Raw genomic sequence first — 19,709 nt, 5'->3', positions numbered from 1 at the left:
ATGTGCAGCCAAGAAGGAAAGGAGGGAAAAGAACTAGGTGGCTTGATGGTTTAATTCAAGCAGACCACTGAGAGGCTTTCAGTGTGGGGGTGTATGGGTGTATGGGTGTTGTTGTTGTTGTTGTTGTTGTTGCTTGCTTGCTTGCTTGCATGCTTGTTTACTTGATTGTTTGACTTGACTGGTTCACCATGCAAACCTTCACTTGCCTCAACTTGGACTGGACAAGGAGACATATTGCAAGGGCCAGGGAATTTTTTGTTTGATCCTGTGCAGCAGAAGGAAAAAGCTTCTTGAATCTACTTTCCTCTGAGGGAGAAAACCTGTCAACAATCCTTTAAGAACTGAAAAGGTTTTTTTAATATTATTGCTTTCCTTGGCAACCCCAGGAAGAACAGTAGGAAATGAATTTTATAACAACAGCATGATATGAAGGATATAAAAGTAGTTATTGTTAATGTTTTAAGATAAGACCATGAGAAGAGCCCTGCTGAGTCCTGCTTGTCCAGCTTAGTCCAGCAGGAGTTTGTTGAATTAGGGGCCACCCCCGTATCCTGGGGTCGGCATTCAACAATGTGCTGTGTGAAGAATTAATTCTTTTTGTCTGTCCTGAATTATTTCTCTGGTTGGAACAGAAAGACCCCTCTCTCTACATCCTGTACAGTTCTATAAAGCTTTTAGAATGTTCCTCCTTACTCACCTTTTTTTCTAAACCTGAAAGCCCTGATAGTTGTCACTTTCTGTAAAGGGAAGGTGATTCAGCCCCTTGATCATTTTTGCTGCCTCTTTCTGCACTTCCCCAGCTTTTCATGGTGGTTCTTGAGGGGTAGTTAACAGAACTTTAAGCTGTATTCCAGGTGTGTGTAAAAGTATTACTATACTAACTTTTTTAAAAAATCAATCTCTGGCATGGAATTCATTTTACTCAGTGAGCAACAGCTTAAGAGAACATTTTTACTGAGCTGTTCACCACATTCTTAAGAGTTTTCTTAGCTAGTAACCACCAGTTGACACCCCATCAATGTGAAGTTGGGGGGAGGTTGTCCCAGTGTTCAACACTTGCTATTTTGTTGCCCATTCACCTATTTTGGAGAGATACTTTTTGAACTCATTGCACTATATTTTGGTTTTTACTACCCTAAATAATTTGCTAGCATCTGTAGCTTGGGTCCCCTTGTTGCTCACCCCAATGCCAGAAAATTTATGAACTAGTTTAAAAACACTGACCTGTCCTTATACAGATCCTTGGAGGACTGTAATTAGCTGGCAGTAAGAAGCATAATGTGCTTTCTAGGATTAGAAAGCACATTATGTAGTAGTAATTATGATTGTGTTGCCATGTTCCTATCCAAACGGATCCATGACTAAGTTTATTTATCACCTCTTGTTTCCAGGATGCTGGCATATGGTACATATTTCACAAAGTGCCTACAGGAGAGTCTCATGGGTTGTTTCCTGAAACCAAAGCTGAACTAACACCACTAGGAATTTTCTATAACAACAAGGTGCACTCCAACTTTAAGGTAAATAATTCTTCAAATGAACTGAAAAATTATGTATGATTTCTAGTCTAAAGTACTATATTTTTCTCTCTATAAGGCGCACCTGACCATAAGGCACACCTGATTTTTAGAGGAGGAAAACAAGAAAAAAAATATTCTGAATCAAATGTTGTTGGAGAGGAGTTTTAAGTAGGGAGGGAAGAAAAAACACTGAAGGGACAAGGAGCACATGTGGGGTGTATGGAGAAGGAGGTGGCTAACGATGCAGGAGAGGGGTTTAAGGGGAGGGAGGAAAGGAAGGGAAGGCAAAAGTTCTCTCCCCCTCCCACCCAAGCCAGCGCGCTCTCTCTCTCTCTCTCTCTCTCTCTCTCTCCCCCTCACCTGCATGTTTTCTGGCACCTGCGCGTCCATGGCATGCTTTCCTGGACGCAGCACGGGAGCACAGAGAGGAGGAGGCGGCGACAGCTGTCATTTGCGCTCCTAGCCGCTGGAAGCTGAGCTGGGTGGGCTGGAGCCTGCGCGCCGTCACCTCGCAGCAAGCAGACACACTGAATAAGGGGAATGGGCCATCACTGGCCCGATCCGAGCAAACACAGCAACCGAAAACACAAGAGGGTGGGCAGTAAGGCCCTGAGGCAGAGGGCAGGAAAGGAATTCACTGCAGCTGTGCGCTCCCTGCCAGAAAGGGCAAGAGCAGCGGCTGACTTTAACTGCCCAGTTAAAACCGTACACAGCGGGGAGCGCAAAACAAAATAGGAGTCGCAATTGAATCCTTAGGAAGGTGCTACAATAATTAGACAAGGGGAACAGGGCTGATGAACAAACGGTAGCCTTGGGATGCTGTACAGATTGAGAGGCTCCACACACAAGGACACTCAAACGCCCAAATGCCCCCTTTAACCACACACTCTCCCGTGCAGCAACACGACTCACACTCCTCCACACACACACACTAAAATATGCCCGATACAGGAACCCCAGCAGCCTCCTCTCTGCAGCCTTCCCTCCTCCGTGACACACGATCCAATTTTCGTCCCTGCACTCTGGTGATTCAGCTCCAGGGACCACACACTCGCTCCATAAGACGCCCAGACATTTCCCCTTACTTTTTAGGAGGAATAAAGTGCGTCTTATGGATTGAAAAATACGGTAATTGCAAATGATTATGAATATCATTTACCGTACTTTTCCATGTATAACATGCCCCTGTGTATAACACACACACCCTGCCAGTTTTGGGGGACCAAAATTAAGAAAAGGGGGGATTCCCCAAGTTCTTGAGCTTTTTTTGGGGGGGGCATAGTTGTTGGGCTTTTTTATGGGGAAATGCAAAAAGTCACTCACCCGCCAGACTGACAATGCTGCTTGCGCACGTAGACAAAGCAACCTATCCTCTTTCCCATCGCTGAAAAAGCCAATTGCTGCAGTGACAGCCAATCAACAACAGCCCTTTCAGCAGCCACCAATAACAATCTCCAACTTGTGGCAGCAACCAATCCCATGCCCCACAATGCACTACCCATGTATAGAAGACCCCTAATTTTGAACATGATTTTTAAATTTAAAAAAATAGGCTTATACCTGGAAAAGTACAGTAATTTTTTACATTTCTGTACTGCCCTTCATCTGAGGATCACAGGGTGGTTTACAATATAAAAACACAAAAATGCATACCATAGTAACAAACAAAACCAATAACCTCCTCCCTGACGCCCTCTCCCCAATTCCAGACAGACCCATCTTTTCTCAGGATTCGTGGCCAGATAGGCATTCTGAGCATCTCCAAAGAGCCCAGCAAAATCACACTACTTGACTACATTCAGAAATTGACTATGACTAATTGCCTCATTGGAATGAACTTGACATTGCCATAATTTTTCATATTCTTGTCATCTTTCCAATTGGTTTTTGATGTCCTTCCAACATTTTCTTGGTGTTCTTTCAACACCAGCCAAGCCAAAGGAAAGGCTTCATATTATTGTGGACATGCTAGGTAGGTTCTGCAAATAGAAAGAATGCATGCTGACATTTTCCAGTTCATTGTCCTGGAGTCCTAGAATTTTAGCTGAAAACACATTCCAAGTCTTAGGTGTGGTAACACAAACTCTTCACATCCGTGAGATGGCTGCTTGAGAAGAAGATGGCATTTTACTGGCTGTGACCTAGGATAGTATAGTGGGTGGAATATTCTGATATGTTCAGTTTCTAATGCAGGAGACAAGACTCTCCTGATTTCTTTCAGTCTGTGAAAGCTTCAAGAATATGTTCCCAGGCACTTTTTCCTTCTCATATTAGCTGTTGTAATTAAGAACTGCAAGACTATAAACACCATACTGGTTACAAAGTTATTTGTATCTTTTTATTATTGCAGGCTGGGTTGTTCATTGATAAAGGTGTGAAAACTACCAATGCAAGTGCTGATGATAAAAGGGAGTATCTGTGTTTGGACAATAATGCAAGGTAGAACATACTATGTGGAAGGAAATGATTGAGGATTAAATACAGGAGTGTTATTTTTGTTGTCCAGAATTTGCAAACCCTAGTTTAATGCACATGGAATGCCTTAATGTAGTTGTGCACATGTTTTGGCTGCTGAATCCACAATTTTTGCAGCCTTATTAATCATCTGGATAGTGAAACACTTCCAGTTGTTACTCCCCCACCCCCCAAAGGCTACCACTGAAGTGCAAGCATGTTGTTGCTGTTTCATTCAGTTCTGCCTGTTCCTGTTTGTTGAATTGCGGTCCATGGGCACACTCTATACACCATGGGGTGTATAGAGAAGGGTTGGTCAGTCTCCCAATTACCATTACCACTGCTCTACCTGTGCACAGCCCTCTGCGTAGATAGAAGCATTCCAAACACCACTGGATTTTGTGTTCTAGAATTAGGTAGCCATTAAGTACTTGCAGCATTTTTCTTACTTTTTTCCACTCTCTCATAAATAAAAGGGAGGAAAGCTTCAGCAATAAATTCCCTCCAGGACTGAAGCATCTGCATCTGTGGGTATGTTGTCCTTTTCCAGTATGAGATTACTGGGGATTGCTTTATGCTATGGAAATTAGGTTTTGCTTAGTGACAAAGACCCTTGGAATTCAAAAGTAAAACCTGTTTCTTTTTTGCAGTATGCATGTGTGCTTGAGCTGATTTTTTGTAAACATTTGTGTGAGGTGCTGTCGTTTTTATACTGATGTACGCAGAATTGCAGGTGTGCAGGTCCATTCACATCCCCTCCCTTCTTTTTCAAGGTTTCGACCACATCAAGATGCAGATCCTGCAAAGCCCCGAGTTGCAGCTCTCATAGACAGGCTAATAGCTTATAAAAATAATGACCATGGAGCTTGGGTCAGAGGAGGGGAAATCATTATTCAGAACTCTGGGTAGGTTGCCCTTCAGCAAATACCTACACATTGTTAAAGTAAATTAAACAGCTATCTTGAACAGACTTGCACAAGGTGACTGTACAGGTAAAACTCTGTCCTGCCAATTTCTGGAAATGTAAACTATCGTCATTTTCACCTATCTGGATTGGTGCTTTAGGTTTAGGTTATTGGTGTTTTTCCTGAAATAATTGGCTGTTTTTTCTCTTCTAGTTTTGCTGACAATGGAATAGGCTTAACCTTTGCCAGGTTAGTGCTGTTTCATTTTTACTACTTCTGTATTAGTCTGTCTCCTTTGAAGTTTTAGATGTCAAATCAGAAAACAGATCCTAACAAGTCTGTGCCTAAGTTATTGTTGGACTCCAGGTCAGAGGCAACGCTGCCCTGCTGGCTTTCGCAGATAGCTTCAGTAGTTTTTAGCTGCTGTGTTGCACAGGTAGAGAATATTCTGTTCAGGTTCTTAAATAAGCAAGGTTGTAGTTGAAAGTATTATTATTATTATTATTATTATTATTATTATTATTATTATTATTTGTAGTGATGGAAGCTTCCCAAGTGATGAAGGCTCCAGCCAGGATGTATCAGACTCTCTGTTTGTTGGTGAAAGCAATAATTATGGCAATTCAGGCGGCCAAAACAAATACTGGGGCACTGGAGGAATAAACAATAAAAATCGTACTTTGCCTAGAAACCGGTAAGCATACAGTGCCTGAAACAGAGTGACGTTTCCAGGGGCGCAGCTCTTGTTCCCCTCCCTGTGAGAAACTCTACAAATATCTTACTCTCAATTTCTGAGTTGAAGTTGGGTTTCTCCAGCTCTCTTCTTTTTATTTTTGGCACATGCCAGCTCCCCTTGCCCGCCATCCTGTCCAAGCACATTCATGTCTTGAGAGATCCTCCTGGATCCCATCTTCTTCCCATTGACTTGCTCCTGAACCTTTTTGTTAGAGCAGACATGCACTTACGCACTGGGACATTCATGTGGGCAGGCCTCCAAGTAAGGCTCTTTTAAATTACCTTTTGTGTTTCACAACCCCTGCAGTTTTTCTTACACAGTGTTTGCATTTCTGTTAAAGGAGATGAAAGAGCTCTAGTGACCTTTTAGGGAAAATGTTTGTTCAGCTTTGGGAATGCCAATTTGACTCCGCTTCGCATTCCTGTCAGTAAAAGAGTCTGGATCTCTTGCTGACCTTGCAGGAGACCTGCTTGCTTAAAAAAAGAATATTTGCTGTCTCCTAGAATGATAGCTTCATGTCAAGGTGCAAGTAGAACCACATACACGAGAGAGTTGATGTGGAGGGAGTCAGTTTAAGTCTGCTGGCAGCCGTCAGTGGCAATTGGACAATGAGCATTTGTGACCAATTTCCTAAAGCTGCTTGCAAATAAAGTCCTTTGGAGGCTTGGGCACTCTAATTAACAGTATTAACAAGTTTTAGGCTTACCATGCTAGTCTGAATGATAGGCTAGAAATGAGCAAGATCAAAGTGCAAAAGTTGGACTATTGCACAAAATCTACCTGCTAATTGGTACCTCTTCAATACCTTCCTCCACTTTCCTATTTAACCAGCTACAGGGGATTCAGCTGTCTGCAGATGCCCTTAGGATAATTAGAGTAGAAAGAATAAGGTTAGAGTTCATAAATTCCTGTATTTAAATAAGGATCATTACTTTAAAAAAAGGCTGAGTGCTGAGCCCTTGAGATAGAGTAGAAATAGGAGTTATATTAATTGGGTGTGGATATTGGCCAGAATAAGCATGCATTGTTTGCAATTAGAACCTTAAAAAAACACAAATACTGTCTCAGTATTGCATTTAAATTCTTTTAGCCACGAATATTTTATATATACAGCTTAATCCTATGCATGTTTACTCAGAAGTAACTCTCACTGTGTTGGGTGGAGTGCCATGGATATTGTCTGCCTAGTCCATATCTAAGTAAAGAAGTGTACTTGGCTGCTGCAGGCAAAAAGGGGTCTCTAAATATGTACCTATCTACTTTTAACAGGACGTATCCCATCAGAGGCTTTCAGATTTATGATGGACCTATACGTCTCTCCAAGTGCACATTCAACAATTTTGTGCCAACTCCAGATAGATTCACTAGTGCAATTGGGTTCCTAATGAAAAACACCTGGCAAATTACCCCCCAAAACAATATTTCTCTTGTGAAGTTTGGTGAACAGGTAAATTTTCAGATTGAAGCTGCTTTTCCCAAATGGGGAAAGGATGACTGAGCAATGTTTGGTGGAAATGCAGGGTACAACAAACAAATATTTATTGATAAAAGATTATTGCCATAAAATTAATGTTGCTCTTGTCTTTTAAGGTTTCTCTGAAAGTCTTTTTCGGTAAACCTGGGCCTTGGTTTGAAGAGGCTGATCTGGATGGCGACAAGAACTCAATATTTCATGATGTTGATGGATCTGTGACTGGCTACAAGGACACCTATGTTGGCAGAATGGATAACTACCTGATTCGACATCCTGACTGTGTTAATCTCACCAGGTGGAATGGTGTGCTCTGCAGTGGGACCTTTGCTCAGGTTAAAGAGAGGCCATTGTTAATATGCATAAAACTTGAGCAGCTGATGTTACTGTTTACCCATTTCTTCCAATTTTTATAAAAGTTATAGTAGAATTCTTTATGCCAAGGGATGGGCAGTCTCCCCCCCCCTTTGTCTTTGTATACTGTCTTAGTTTCATGATCTTAGCTGCCCTGAGCCTGGCTCCGGCTGGGGAGGGGAGGGTACAAATAAAAAGATTGATAGATTGATTGATTGATTGATCTGTCTGTCTGTCTGTCTGTCTGTCTGTCTGAGAGGTGGGCCAGACCAGAAGCAAAAGTGGCTGAGGGCTGTGTCCCCTGTTTCTGTCTCTCTTTCTGCCCCTGCCCTTTCCCTTCTTTTCCTTTTGTTGCTTATATGTGCATTAAATTAGACCAAGGGTCACATGACATCAGACTGAGGGCAGCCTGTGGTACTTGGGCCCCAGCTTGTTATTTCTGATTTACATCCTTATTTATATTCAGAGCTGAGCCTACTGAATGGGTTCTCTCTTTCACACTCATATACCATCTCCCTGCTCCCAAATTGTCCGCTATTTTTAAAACAATGAATAGGAAGAGGGCAAACTTTTTCATCAAGTGCAGGATTAGATGTATGAAGACAGAACCAGCACTCACAGAGAAAAAAGACTTCCTTTATCATATTTGCACAGCTTAGAGGCGGGAACCTCTGAACTCCATTCTTTGTTATCATTTCATACAAATACTGAAAAAGGCATAGGGCAAGTCACTTTATTTTATTCTTTTACTTTAGCTCTTGGTCTGTCATAAAGTACTTCCTTTATTTTAAAAAAACTGTAGAACTACTATGGTTCCATATAAAGAGTACAGTGTTGTTGTTTAGTCATTTAGTCGTGTCCGACTCTTCATGACCCCATGAACCAGAGCATGCCAGGCACTCCTGTCTTAAACTGCCTTCCACTCCCTTCTCCTTGTGCCCTCAATCTTTCCCAACATCAGGGTCTTTTCCAGGGACTCCTCTCTTCTCATGAGGTGGCCAAAGTATTGGAGCCTCAGCTTCAGCTTCACGATCTGTCCTTCCAGTGAGCACTCAGGGCTGATTTCCTTAAGAGTGGATATGTTTGATCTTCTTGCAGTCCATGGGACTCTCAAGAGTCTCCTCCAGCACCATAATTCAAAAGCATCAATTCTTCGGCGATCAGCCTTCTTTATGGTCCAGCTCTCCCTTCCATACATCACTACTGGGAAAACCATAGCTTTAACTATATGGACCTTTGTTGGCAAGGTGATGTCTCTGCTTTTTAAGATGCTTACTAGGTTTGTCATTGCTTTTCTCCCAAGAAGCAGGCGTCTTTTAATTTCGTGGCTGCTCTCACCATCTGCAGTGATCATGGAGCCCAAGAAAGTAAAATCTCTCACTGCCTCCATTTCTTCCCCTTCTCTTTGCCAAGAGGTGATGGGCCCAGTGGCCATGATCTTAGTTTTTTTGATGTTGAGCTTCAGACCATATTTTGTGCTCTCCTCTTTCACCCTTATTAAAAGGTTCTTTAATTCCTCCTCACTTTCTGCCATCAAGGTTGTGTCATCTGCATATCTGAGGTTGTTGATATTTATTCCGGCAATCTTAATTCCGGCTTGGGATTCATCCAGCCCAGCCTTTCGCATGATGAATTCTGCATATAAGTTAAATAAGCAGGGGGACAATATACAGCCTTGCCGTACTCCTTTCCCAATTTTGAACCAATCAGTTGTTCCATATCCAGTTCTAACTGTAGCTTCTTGTCCCACATAGAGATTTCTCAGGAGACAGGTGAGGTGATCAGGCACTCCCATTTCTTTAAGAATTTGCCATAGTTTGCTGTGGTCGACACAGTCAAAGGCTTTTGCATAGTCAATGAAGCAGAAGTAGATGTCTTCCCCCCAATTCCTGGAAGAAGTTTTGTTTCTACCTGCTCTGTCCAGGCAGTCATGTCTTGGGGGATCCAAGAAGTCTCCTTCCTCTCTCCTATGTGGCCCCTTTTCCACTTCCTATTTAACACTAGCCATAGCTTGTCATCATATCAAAATTTTATTACTATTATTGAAGGGGATGGTGTAACAGTGGCCAATACCACCAAACAATGGTTTCTGATCTTGGTTTCCAACTGAGGTCTTGTATGAGCAGAGGGACTTTATCAAAACTTTCCATTAAGTATGTCATGTAATCCAGTGGTAAACAACCATTTTTTCTTAATTCAAAGTTTTTGTTATCCAAATATATTTAGATATCCTCTAGGCCATCCAAACAACTGAGAGCTGGACTGTTTGCAACTGATGTGGTATAATCTATCCTAGTTTTTACATATTTATTCTGTTTTGATAACTGTTAGGTGTACATTCAGACACGGAATCCACAGAATCTTACCATGACTATGGTGCGAGATGAATACCCTTCCAGTCCTATGATACTGAGAGGGATTAATAATCAGAAAGCTGACTACCAGCAATACCAGCCTGTGGTGATGCTTCAGAAGGGCTACACAATACATTGGAATGGACAAGCCCCACAAACAACATTTCTGTACCTCATTAACTTCAACAAGTAGGTTGCCTTTCAATGTCCAGTTTTGTTTAAAAATGCAGATATATTCCATGAACTCTCATCTACCTCATAAAGCAATGTGAAGCATGTATTTCTTTGTTAGTTTTTGAAGTATAATAATGTATTATTACAAACTGAGCAAAACTCTTATCAGCCGTAGACAAACAGCAATGACAACAAAAGGAAGAACACATGGTTTATATCATAGCACAATCCTCATTGACAGCACTAACAATGCAAATTGGCTAGCTTGATTTAATAAATGATTTAAACTTCCTCTCAGACAAGAAAACCAAGTTGTTCTGTGGCACAAGTCATCAGGCTGTCCTCATGTGCAAGCCACATTGAATGTTCCTGTGTCCTTATCAAAAGAACATTGTGGAGCAGAAGATTTCTCTCTTTTGTTCTAATTTTCCGAGCAGTCCTTTCAACCTTTCAGTAGTATTATGTTGTGAAAAAATATGCTCAGTATTCACACAAAATGAGTATGGCATGGTGGACAGAACTTTGGAAGGTCTTTGTTTAAAATTATAGCTAAAATAGTTCCCAAAGAACTTTGTTCATTCTGCTGCAGCTAATTTTACTTCCACATCTGTAAACTAGGAATTACAGTTGAAACTAGGAATTTTCTTGTTTCTGTGGTAAGCATACTTGTAAACAGTATTAGAAATCATTTTAGTACTATGTGGTCATGCTGAATGATAACCATCGCAAGCAGCAAATGAAAAATTTTTTATAAGCATATGGTAATGTTTTTGTCACTTTCTGTTTTCAGGAATGACTGGATTCGGGTGGGTCTCTGCTACCCACCAGACACTACTTTTCAAGTAACTTCTGATGCATTCCGGAGGCCTGCACCTCCCAATAGTGTGGAGGATTATGTGTCTGTATCTTCAATGGCGGAATTGCAGAATAGTCGAATGGAGAGAAAGTTTTATTTTGATAACAGCACTGGGTAGATATTTGCCACAAAACCATAATTTGTAGTATAATTAAATGTTCAGTTTTTTAGTATCTATAAGAACTGGATGACTTGGTTTTTGTCAGTGGAGAGCTATAGCATGAATGTAATTCTAAGAGGAATCATCAGGATTTGTGGTTATGTATGCAGTAGTTTATCAAACTGTCAATTCCGCAAAGGTCACTGCAGTGTAGGCTGTTCTGAGTACACAGAAAAACATGAAGTTTACATTCAACAAATGCTTTTGTTACCCTTCTCAGGTCATTCTGGGTAGGGCTTTCCCTACCCACCCAAGGTTTGAATGCATTCTTTCAGACCGCCCTGTTGTCCCACCAGGCTTCCCAGCAATCTGTGCAAACAGTGCACTCTGCACAGAGGAAGAATTGCAGAATACATCTTACTTCTTTCCTCCCCTTCCTCTCTATATGGTTATGCACTAAAGATGCAACATACAGTGAGGGGGGAAAGTATTTGATCCCCTGCTAAATTTGCCTGTTTGCCCTCTGACGAAGAAATGACCAGTCCATAATTTTAATGGTAGGTTTGTTGTAGCTGTGAGAGACAGAATAACAACAGGAAAAACCCCAAAAACCCAGAAGACAAAAGCCAGAGATTGATGTGCATTATAATGAGTGAAATAAGTATTTGATCCCTTTGCAAAAGATGACTTAGTACTTGGTGGCAAAACCCTTGTTGGCAATTACAGAGGTCAGACGTTTCTTGTAGGTGGCCACCAGGTCTACACACATCTCAGGAGATATTTTGTCCCACTCCTCTTTGCAGATCCTCTCCAAGTCAGTAAGATTTCGAGGCTGATGTGTAGCTACTCAAACCTTCAGCTCCCTCCACAGATTTTTGATGGGATTAAGGTCTGGAGACTGACTAGGCTACTCCAGGACCTTCATGTGCTTCTTCTTGAGCCGCTCCTTTGTTGCCTTGGCCGTGTGTTTTGGATCATTGTCATGCTGGAATACCCATCCTCGACCCATTTTCATTGCCCTGACTGAGGGAACGAGGTGCTCACCCAAGATTTGACGATACATGGTCCCGTCCATCATCCCTTCGATGCGGTGAAGGTGTCCTGTCCCCTTAGCAGAAAAACACCCTCAAAGTGTCCCCCTCCATGTTTGATGGTGGGGATGGTGTTCTTGGGGTCATAGGTAGCATTCCTCCTCCTCCAAACATGGCGAGTTGAGTTGATGCCAAAGAGCTCGATTTTGGTCTCATCTGACCACGACACACTCACCCAGTTCTCCTCTGGGTCATTCAGATGTGCATTGGCAAACTGCAGACAGGCCTGTACATGTGCTGTCTTGAGCAAGGGGACCTTGTGGGCTCTGCACGATCTCAGTCCTTCATGGCATAGTGTGTTACCAACTGTTTTCCTGGTGACTATGGTCCCAGGTGCCCTGAGATCATTGACAAGTTCCCCCCGTGTAGTTCTGGGCTGCTTCATCACCGTTCTCCTGATCATTGCAACTCCACGAGATGAGATCTTGTATGGAGCCCCAGACCAAAGGAGGTTGACAGTTATTTTGTGTTTCTTCCATTTGCGAATTATTGCACCAACTGTCTTCACCTTCTCACCAAGCTGCTTGGCAATAGTCTTGTAGCCCAGTCCAGCCCTGTGCAGGTCTACAATCTTGTCCCTGGCATCCTTGGACAGCTCTTTGATCTTGGTCATGGTGGCTAGTTTGGAATCTGCTGGATTGATTGCTTCTGTTGACAGGTGTCTTTTGTACAGGTACTGTAACGAGCTGGGATTACAGGTAAGACCTCTCCCTTACAGCAGGTGCTTCTAATCTCAGCTCATTACATACAGTGAAGATACCAGGTAGCCTGACTTCTGGCAAATGGCCTCATGGGAGCCATGTGAAATAAGGAATAGTGCCAGCACTGCTGGTTTTGTAATAAAGTGTGATCTGTTCTTTGTTTTTGTGTGTTCATGTACAGGCTGCTGTTTTTGTTTCTTCAAGCCAAATACCACAGGGATGGCCACAGTTACTGTTCCTTTCGGGGATGTGAAAGAGTCAAGATTCAGGCCAGCTTTCGGCCAAAGTCTGTCAGTAACTGCTTGACAAAAGCTTACCCAAAGTACTTCCAGAAGCCAACTGTGGTGAAAAGAATGCCCACAAAGACTACGGGCTCCTGTCAGAAATGTGGCTCCACTCAGGTGGGAAAAGGGCACAGCATCAAGAGCGATATGGTTGATTAGCGCATAACCTCTTGCAGTTTCTCCCAGGGTTTTCAACCGTGTTGACAGGACACTCGCAGTCATGAGTAAATGGGGCAGGATTTGAATGTAAGAAGAATGAGGTGGCCTGAAGGATGGGATGGATAGAGATGAGATGAGATAAGATGAGAAGTTTTAGGAAATCACATTGCTGAACAGCATCATGTTTAAAATCTCAGCAAAACTTGAAATCATTTGGAAATGACTGCATCTGCATGATATGTATATTTTGAAAGAATAAGAATAGAAGGCCCTTCTAAATTAGGCCAGTGGTCCATCTAGTCTAGCATCCTGTTCTCACAGTGGCCAACCACATTCCCATTATGGGAAACCCTCAAGCGGCAACCAAGCAGGGCTCCATTATACAGGAAGTGGATAGACAACAGTTTCTCTCTCCCTCTTCCCCCCCCTCTCTCTCTCTCACACACACACACAAACACACAAACACACACAGACAGGAGGGCTTTTGCCCTCACATTTCTGTTCATGGGTTTCCCATAGGCATTTGAATCACCATGGTCAGAAATGGGATCCTAGGCTAGATTGACCTTGGTCTTATCCAGCAAAATTCTTCCTAATAGCACTGCCTCTCAGTGTTAGCTGCTAGACAGATACACAGGGTGGTGAATGTGCCTGTCCAGAAACTGCACAGCTGGACATTATTTGTAAGGGAATCCTAGGTGGGATTGGGGAAGAGCAAAGCAGCAGATCCAGCCCTGCAGCCCAACCCTTCCGAGGGGGCAGGTGTAGCTGAGGATCCTAAAGATGTAGCTTGGGGAAAGTTGAGGAAAATAAGCCAAACAGAATCACTTTAATCTTGCCTTTCCACTATGCTTTTGAGGCTTTTGTTTTTTCTTTCTTTCACATTTCTCTGTGCTGTGCTGTTTTTTTCTGCGGTGTGTTTTTGAAGCTTTCCTTTTACAGAAAAAAAGGCTTTTAATGAACTGAACAACTTTTTAAAGCTTCAACAGGAATATAAGGTTTTCCATCTTTTATTGTATGATGCTGTACTTGTGAATATACTTTTTCTAGTCCTCACCCAAATCTCAACACAGTAGGCTTCTGTCACCTGACATTCCTGTTCTAAGAGAAAAATTATACACTATACACTCATATAATGGCTACTTTTAAACATTCATTGTATTCTATTCAGGTGGCATTTACCAGTGATCCTCATAAAACCTACCTCCTTGTGAAAATTCAGTCTCCAGACACAGTTGAATTGCAAAGGAACGAAGAATCTTATGTCTTGGTAAGTATTCTTGCAATCTTTCTTTACCACAAGCCTTTATTAACATCATGCAGGAATGCCATTACCTGTGTAGGTGTTTGAAAATGGATCATTTAGGAACAAACCATATCAGCATAAGCTTGGGGGAAAAGAATAAGAGAATAATTTGGCATCCTCAGCATTCCTGTTATTTGCAGCATCTTTGCATATTGATTTGTTTTCAAAATACCATTGGTAAAATTTAAATTTAAAGGGTATACTAGTGATTTAGAATAAGATACACTCAGGTTTCTTGAGACGTATCCCAAGTTCAATCAAGTAGGAGGCAATGTGTGCAGAAATAGATATGCACATGACTGAATAATGGGTGTGGGCCAGCACTATAAAATACTGGTTGCACTGCTATTTCCATTGCCAACCTTCGAGTCTGCTTTTTTCTTACTTAAGGACTCTTATAAATCCAGAGGGTTTCAACTCAGATCTTTTGGTATTGCCTTGGAACTCTTGTATAATTCAGGTGATCAATATATTTATTGCGATATTCAAACCAGATTAAGGGACATTGAAAAACAAAACATCGAGTCAGGTGTAAATAAAATTTGGTTCCCCAAGTTCTATGATTTAAATCCAACAGATAACAGGGTCACTTATATTTCAAAAATAATGATTCCAGTCCAACACAGGGCCTTTATGTTAGCCCAACTGAACATTTTTCCCTCAGCTTTTGTCAAGGGCAGATATTTCAACATCCCCAGAAATTATAGACATTGTGGATGTTTTTTGAATGTGCCGGACACTGTAGAACATATTCTTTTGTGCTGTCCATTGTACAACCAGCTATGCAAATGCATCCTGTCCCCCATTTTGGGTAGTCTGACATCATGGCACAGTGAAAACATCAGATTCTAATCTGTCTGACATTAACCTGGAAGTAACTGCAAGGGGCTGAGTTTTTGTCAATACAGTGGTACCTCAGTTTAAGGACAACCCTGTTTATGAACGATTCAGTTTATGAACTCCGCAAAAGTGTCCTGGTTTGTGAACTTTACCTTGGTCTAAGAACGGAAGTCGAACGGTGGGAGGCCTCATTAGGGAAGGCATGCCCTGGTTTAAGAACGGACTTCCGGAATGGATTAAGTTTGTAAACTGAGGTACTACTGTACTATTTCTTAAAGTGGTGATTGTCAGTAGTGCACTGGGCTTCCTACAATTACATGTTCAGAGGGGTGTGTAACCTGTGGTACTCCAGAAGTTGCTTTATCTTTATTTATTAATTACCCACCCTTCACTCTTAAGGTCCCCGGGAAGTTGCAACACTTAAAACACAATATTGCTGCAACTCGCACCATCCCTGACCATTGGCTGGGCAGATGAGGTTTGTGGCCCTCCAGGTGTTGCAGGACTCCAGCTTCCCCACCTCTGCCTTAAAGCGATGATTAAATTAGAGGATAGAGTGCTGTCAGTGGCCGCAAGCCATGAAGGCTGCGGTTGGCCCTCATGAGGCAGACCACGGGGGGCGGGGGGTTGCTCCTGAGCTCAAGTCCTGAGTGCAGGTTTCCCACAGGCATCTGGTTGGGCACTGTGAGAAGAGGAGGCTGGACTGATGGCCTTTGGCAGGATCCAGCAGGGCTGCTCTTCCGTTCCTAGATGGCTCAGATGGGGATATTTACTTCAGCTCTAAGGGGTTAAATGTAGTGATGAAAAATCAGTTCTGGTTTGGGGCCAAATGTGCAGCTGGGAAATGAAGGTCTTCAGGCATCAGAGTTTGAAGGTTAGAACTGAATCAGTGGGCAGGTAAATGCACTTGAATCTTTCAGGGAAATCGGAGGAAAATAGAGTTGAGGCATTAGCATTTTTAATTGCCTTAACATGGCAAACTGAAGCTTCTGAGGATGGTTCTCCTCTGATTTTTAAAAGGGGCTTTGAACAACTCTTTCACTGATGACGGAGATGGCCTTCCTAAGGCTAAGCGAAAGAATAATTGGAGCTCTGTAATCACTGGATCAGAAGCCATTATTACAGGGCCCAAAGGGGGGTTGTTGAAAGGACATGGATATGTGTCAGTGGCTTCAGTTACACAAAGAAAACAGGAAAACCCTAACCTGAGGGCCATAGAAATCTTATCAGCAAAGATTTTGAAGGAAAAGACTAATTCATAGGAAATCGTTCACTGCCAGGAATACACTATTGCCATCTGGAAGCCAAATGATGATAAATGCAGTGGAACTGTGAATTTACAGCAGATTATTTTATTTACAAATTACTGGTTTGGGGAAAGGGGGGAGTGTGATTTATGAGGTCTGTAATTTCAGGTCAGTGGCATTAAGTTTCCCTTGAGTGCTGTGGGTGTTCTTACCGTAGTCATTGATGCCTGCACTGGCAAAGTAACAAAAGAGAGATTTTTCTCTGAAGCAAACGTAAGGAATCTAGAAGAATATGTAAAAACTGGAATTCCTCAAAGGTATGTGATACAGAATAAACACCAGCTTGCAAATAGCATTTTTGCGGGAGTGGCATTTAAGCTATTTTGCATTTCCTTTTAAAAATGCACAGAGGTGCTTCTTTTCATAATACTTAAATGTTTTTCAGAGAATGGTGCTTAAGGTACCTGTGTTACTGCTATGAATTGTTCATATCACCTCACTTTCTGTGTTTGAAATGAAGGAAAGAACTCTTGTACTCTGTTACAGTGGTACCTGATGCGGACGGGATCCGTTCCGGAGCCCCGTTCGCATCCTGAAGCGAACGCAACCCGCGTCTCTGGAGCGCGATCTGCCGCTTCGCGCATGCGCATGATGTCATTTTGAGCGTCTGTGCATGCGTGAGCAGTGAAACCCAGAAGTAATGCGCTCCGTTACTTCTGGGTCTCCGCAGAGCACAACCCGAGAACACTCAACCCAAAGCTACTTCACCCCGAGGTACGACTGTACTTAAAAAGCGGGTGGGGTAGTAGGAGTTGTATTCCAGGGCACATCTTGCATATGCTAGGAAGAAATCTTAATTCTATGTCCATAAAAGCTTGATTTTGTAACTTTTGCAACTAAGGCATGTGATTTGTGTTCACCTAATTCTGTTTTTGTTAGCCATATAAGAGGACCAAGTCAATAAACATCACTGAATCCTCATCTCCACAAGGCTTCTGAGACTTCTTCAGGAACTGCCCATATGTTTCCAAGATGACCTTTGCCAACCCCCAAAATTAGAAATTTGCTTTTTTAGGAAAGTAGAGAGTTCCACTCCTATGCAGGTCTACTCAGAAGTAAGCCCCACTGGTTTTGGTGGGCTTACTCTCAAATAAGTATTCAGAGGATGTTTCTGGTACAGTCAGACAAATAAAACTACTGTTCTGGAAAGCAAGTGAAAACAATCCCTTCCTAACTTCAGTGTGATTTCTTTCTTTCTTTCTTTCTTTCTTTCTTTCTTTCTTTCTTTCTCTCTCTCTCTCTCTCTCTCTCTCTCTCTTTCTCTCCTTCTCTCACACACGCGCGCGCGCACACACACACACACACACACACACACGGCAGAGGCCTATCATTCCCCTCCCCCTCCAGACATCTGGGAAGAAAAAATAGCATTTTCCTCAAGCAATACAACCAGGAAAATGTAAATGGAAAATTATTATCTTTTTATCAAATGAAAAGGAAGTAAGAAGGAGATTGTGATTGCTTAAATTGTGTCACAAATGTGTTAGGCATTATGGATATTTTAATTCAGTATAAATTCATACAAATTGATTGTTAGAGGTCTTGTTTTTTGTTACCATGTTTAACAAAATGTAGGTATAATGTGCTACACTGGATTAATTTGTTATGGATATGCAAATTTTGACATTTGCAAAGTAAGCATGATTTTTATTTCTAAAAAAGTTTGCTTTCTCCAGATGGCAATTTATTATAGAAAAGTGTGTTAGTCATATTGACGTTCCACATTTACGGCTCTATGAATATGATGTCACCAATTTTAACAATTTTATATGCTGCCTTTCCAAAGCAGCTTGCAATAGATATTTACTTAAAATATGATATTTTTTAGTGGCAGTAAATCAGTGTTATTCTCTCCCCTTCAACCTTATCCCTTCATTTTCTTTCTCTCAGGTCTATAGTTGTATTAAGCACCAGAGGGAATATAAAAAACCTTAACATTTCTCAAGCTTTAATGACCCTGGGAGCAGCAAAACCAGCAAATCTTCACAACAAGGGTGTGTTCTTCTTTTTACATATTAAAATGTGCCTTTTCCTTTTCTAGAAATGGAATGCAAAAGATGCTGTGCAAGTTGCTGTTTCATATTCAGTGTTGATAATTTTTCAAAGTTTGCTATGATATTGGAACAGAACATTTTAAATGTTGAATCTGTTACCCGTTATTGATGATGTGTATTCTGTTCTGAAACATACATTTTTCCTCTTTCAGGGAGCATAGGCTTCTTTGGGTTCAGAGGGAACTTCAAACCATCTTGGATCAAGCTATTGACCAGTCCTGCAAGACAGGGCCTGGGCCAAATGGAAAAGTATATCCCTCTGCAGCTGGAAGAGTACAGCTGTGCCAGAGCAAATACTAGCCGACGGAAAGATTTGGAACTTCTGAAGCAGGCTACAAGAACACAATAGAAATTAAGGTGCATATGCACACTGAAGACAATGTGAACTAATTTATTTATTTTATGGAATTTTAACGTGTACCCAAGTACATCACTTTGCTGTTTTTGATATGGACATTTGCCTACGCTGAATGCTTGAATGCCCATCTGTGCACCTTTTGGATTGTACAAAATATTAAAGAATTAAAGTATTTGTTTAAAAAACAGTTTTTGTAAGGGGGTGTTATTTCAATGTTTGTCCTTTATTATAAAAAGCCTTTTGTCTTCTACTCATTTTATATATATATATTTGCATTTTCGAAAGGAGAACATTGGAAGTGTCAGTCATCTTGAAGGATGGATCAGAAAACATAAAATCTTACCTTTAGACTGGCTGAAAGTCTTTAAAAACATGCATATATGTTTGCAATGTGGGTGCCAGTTTATACGTCACAATTTGTCACTTATTTTCTTTCTTTCCAACTGAACCGTGTGGTCTGCATATATGTACAGTGAACATAAGAGCCTAGGAGCTGATGGAACAGGCTATGAGATTTTCTGTTCTTTTTTTACTATTTAAAAGTTTATATCCCACTTTTCAACATGCAGGTCTAATAGTGGTTTACAACAATAAAACCACTTAAAACATAAACTTAAAACATAAATTAAACCTCCAGAATTTAACGATCCCAAACGCACAAAAATGTAAAACACATGAAAAGCAA

The 19,709-nt window shown here is 41.6% G+C and overlaps 1 protein-coding gene across 2 annotated transcripts in view; it reads left to right on the top strand.

The window, feature by feature from the left end:
* Positions 1-19,211, top strand: part of CEMIP2 (cell migration inducing hyaluronidase 2) — a 59,800-nt gene extending 40,589 nt beyond the window's left edge. For both annotated transcript variants that reach the window (XM_081880927.1, XM_081880928.1), the window contains exons 11-24: positions 1,392-1,520; positions 3,871-3,959; positions 4,748-4,879; positions 5,093-5,128; positions 5,418-5,573; positions 6,885-7,062; positions 7,206-7,421; positions 9,772-9,983; positions 10,759-10,938; positions 12,898-13,117; positions 14,331-14,429; positions 16,721-16,869; positions 18,503-18,606; positions 18,819-19,211. In XM_081880927.1, the coding sequence (XP_081737053.1) occupies positions 1,392-1,520; positions 3,871-3,959; positions 4,748-4,879; positions 5,093-5,128; positions 5,418-5,573; positions 6,885-7,062; positions 7,206-7,421; positions 9,772-9,983; positions 10,759-10,938; positions 12,898-13,117; positions 14,331-14,429; positions 16,721-16,869; positions 18,503-18,606; positions 18,819-19,015 (2,097 nt within the window). In that variant the 3' untranslated portion in view covers positions 19,016-19,211. The remainder of the gene's footprint in view (positions 1-1,391; positions 1,521-3,870; positions 3,960-4,747; positions 4,880-5,092; positions 5,129-5,417; positions 5,574-6,884; positions 7,063-7,205; positions 7,422-9,771; positions 9,984-10,758; positions 10,939-12,897; positions 13,118-14,330; positions 14,430-16,720; positions 16,870-18,502; positions 18,607-18,818) is intronic.
* The last annotated feature ends 498 nt before the right edge of the window (positions 19,212-19,709 follow it).

This window comes from Podarcis erhardii (assembly GCF_964252035.2).
Source record: "Podarcis erhardii genome assembly, chromosome: 11".
In the NCBI taxonomy this organism is placed as follows: Eukaryota; Metazoa; Chordata; class Lepidosauria; order Squamata; family Lacertidae; genus Podarcis; species Podarcis erhardii.
The sequence above is the reverse complement of the archived record's forward strand: the minus strand, read 5'-3'. Positions and strand labels throughout refer to the sequence as shown.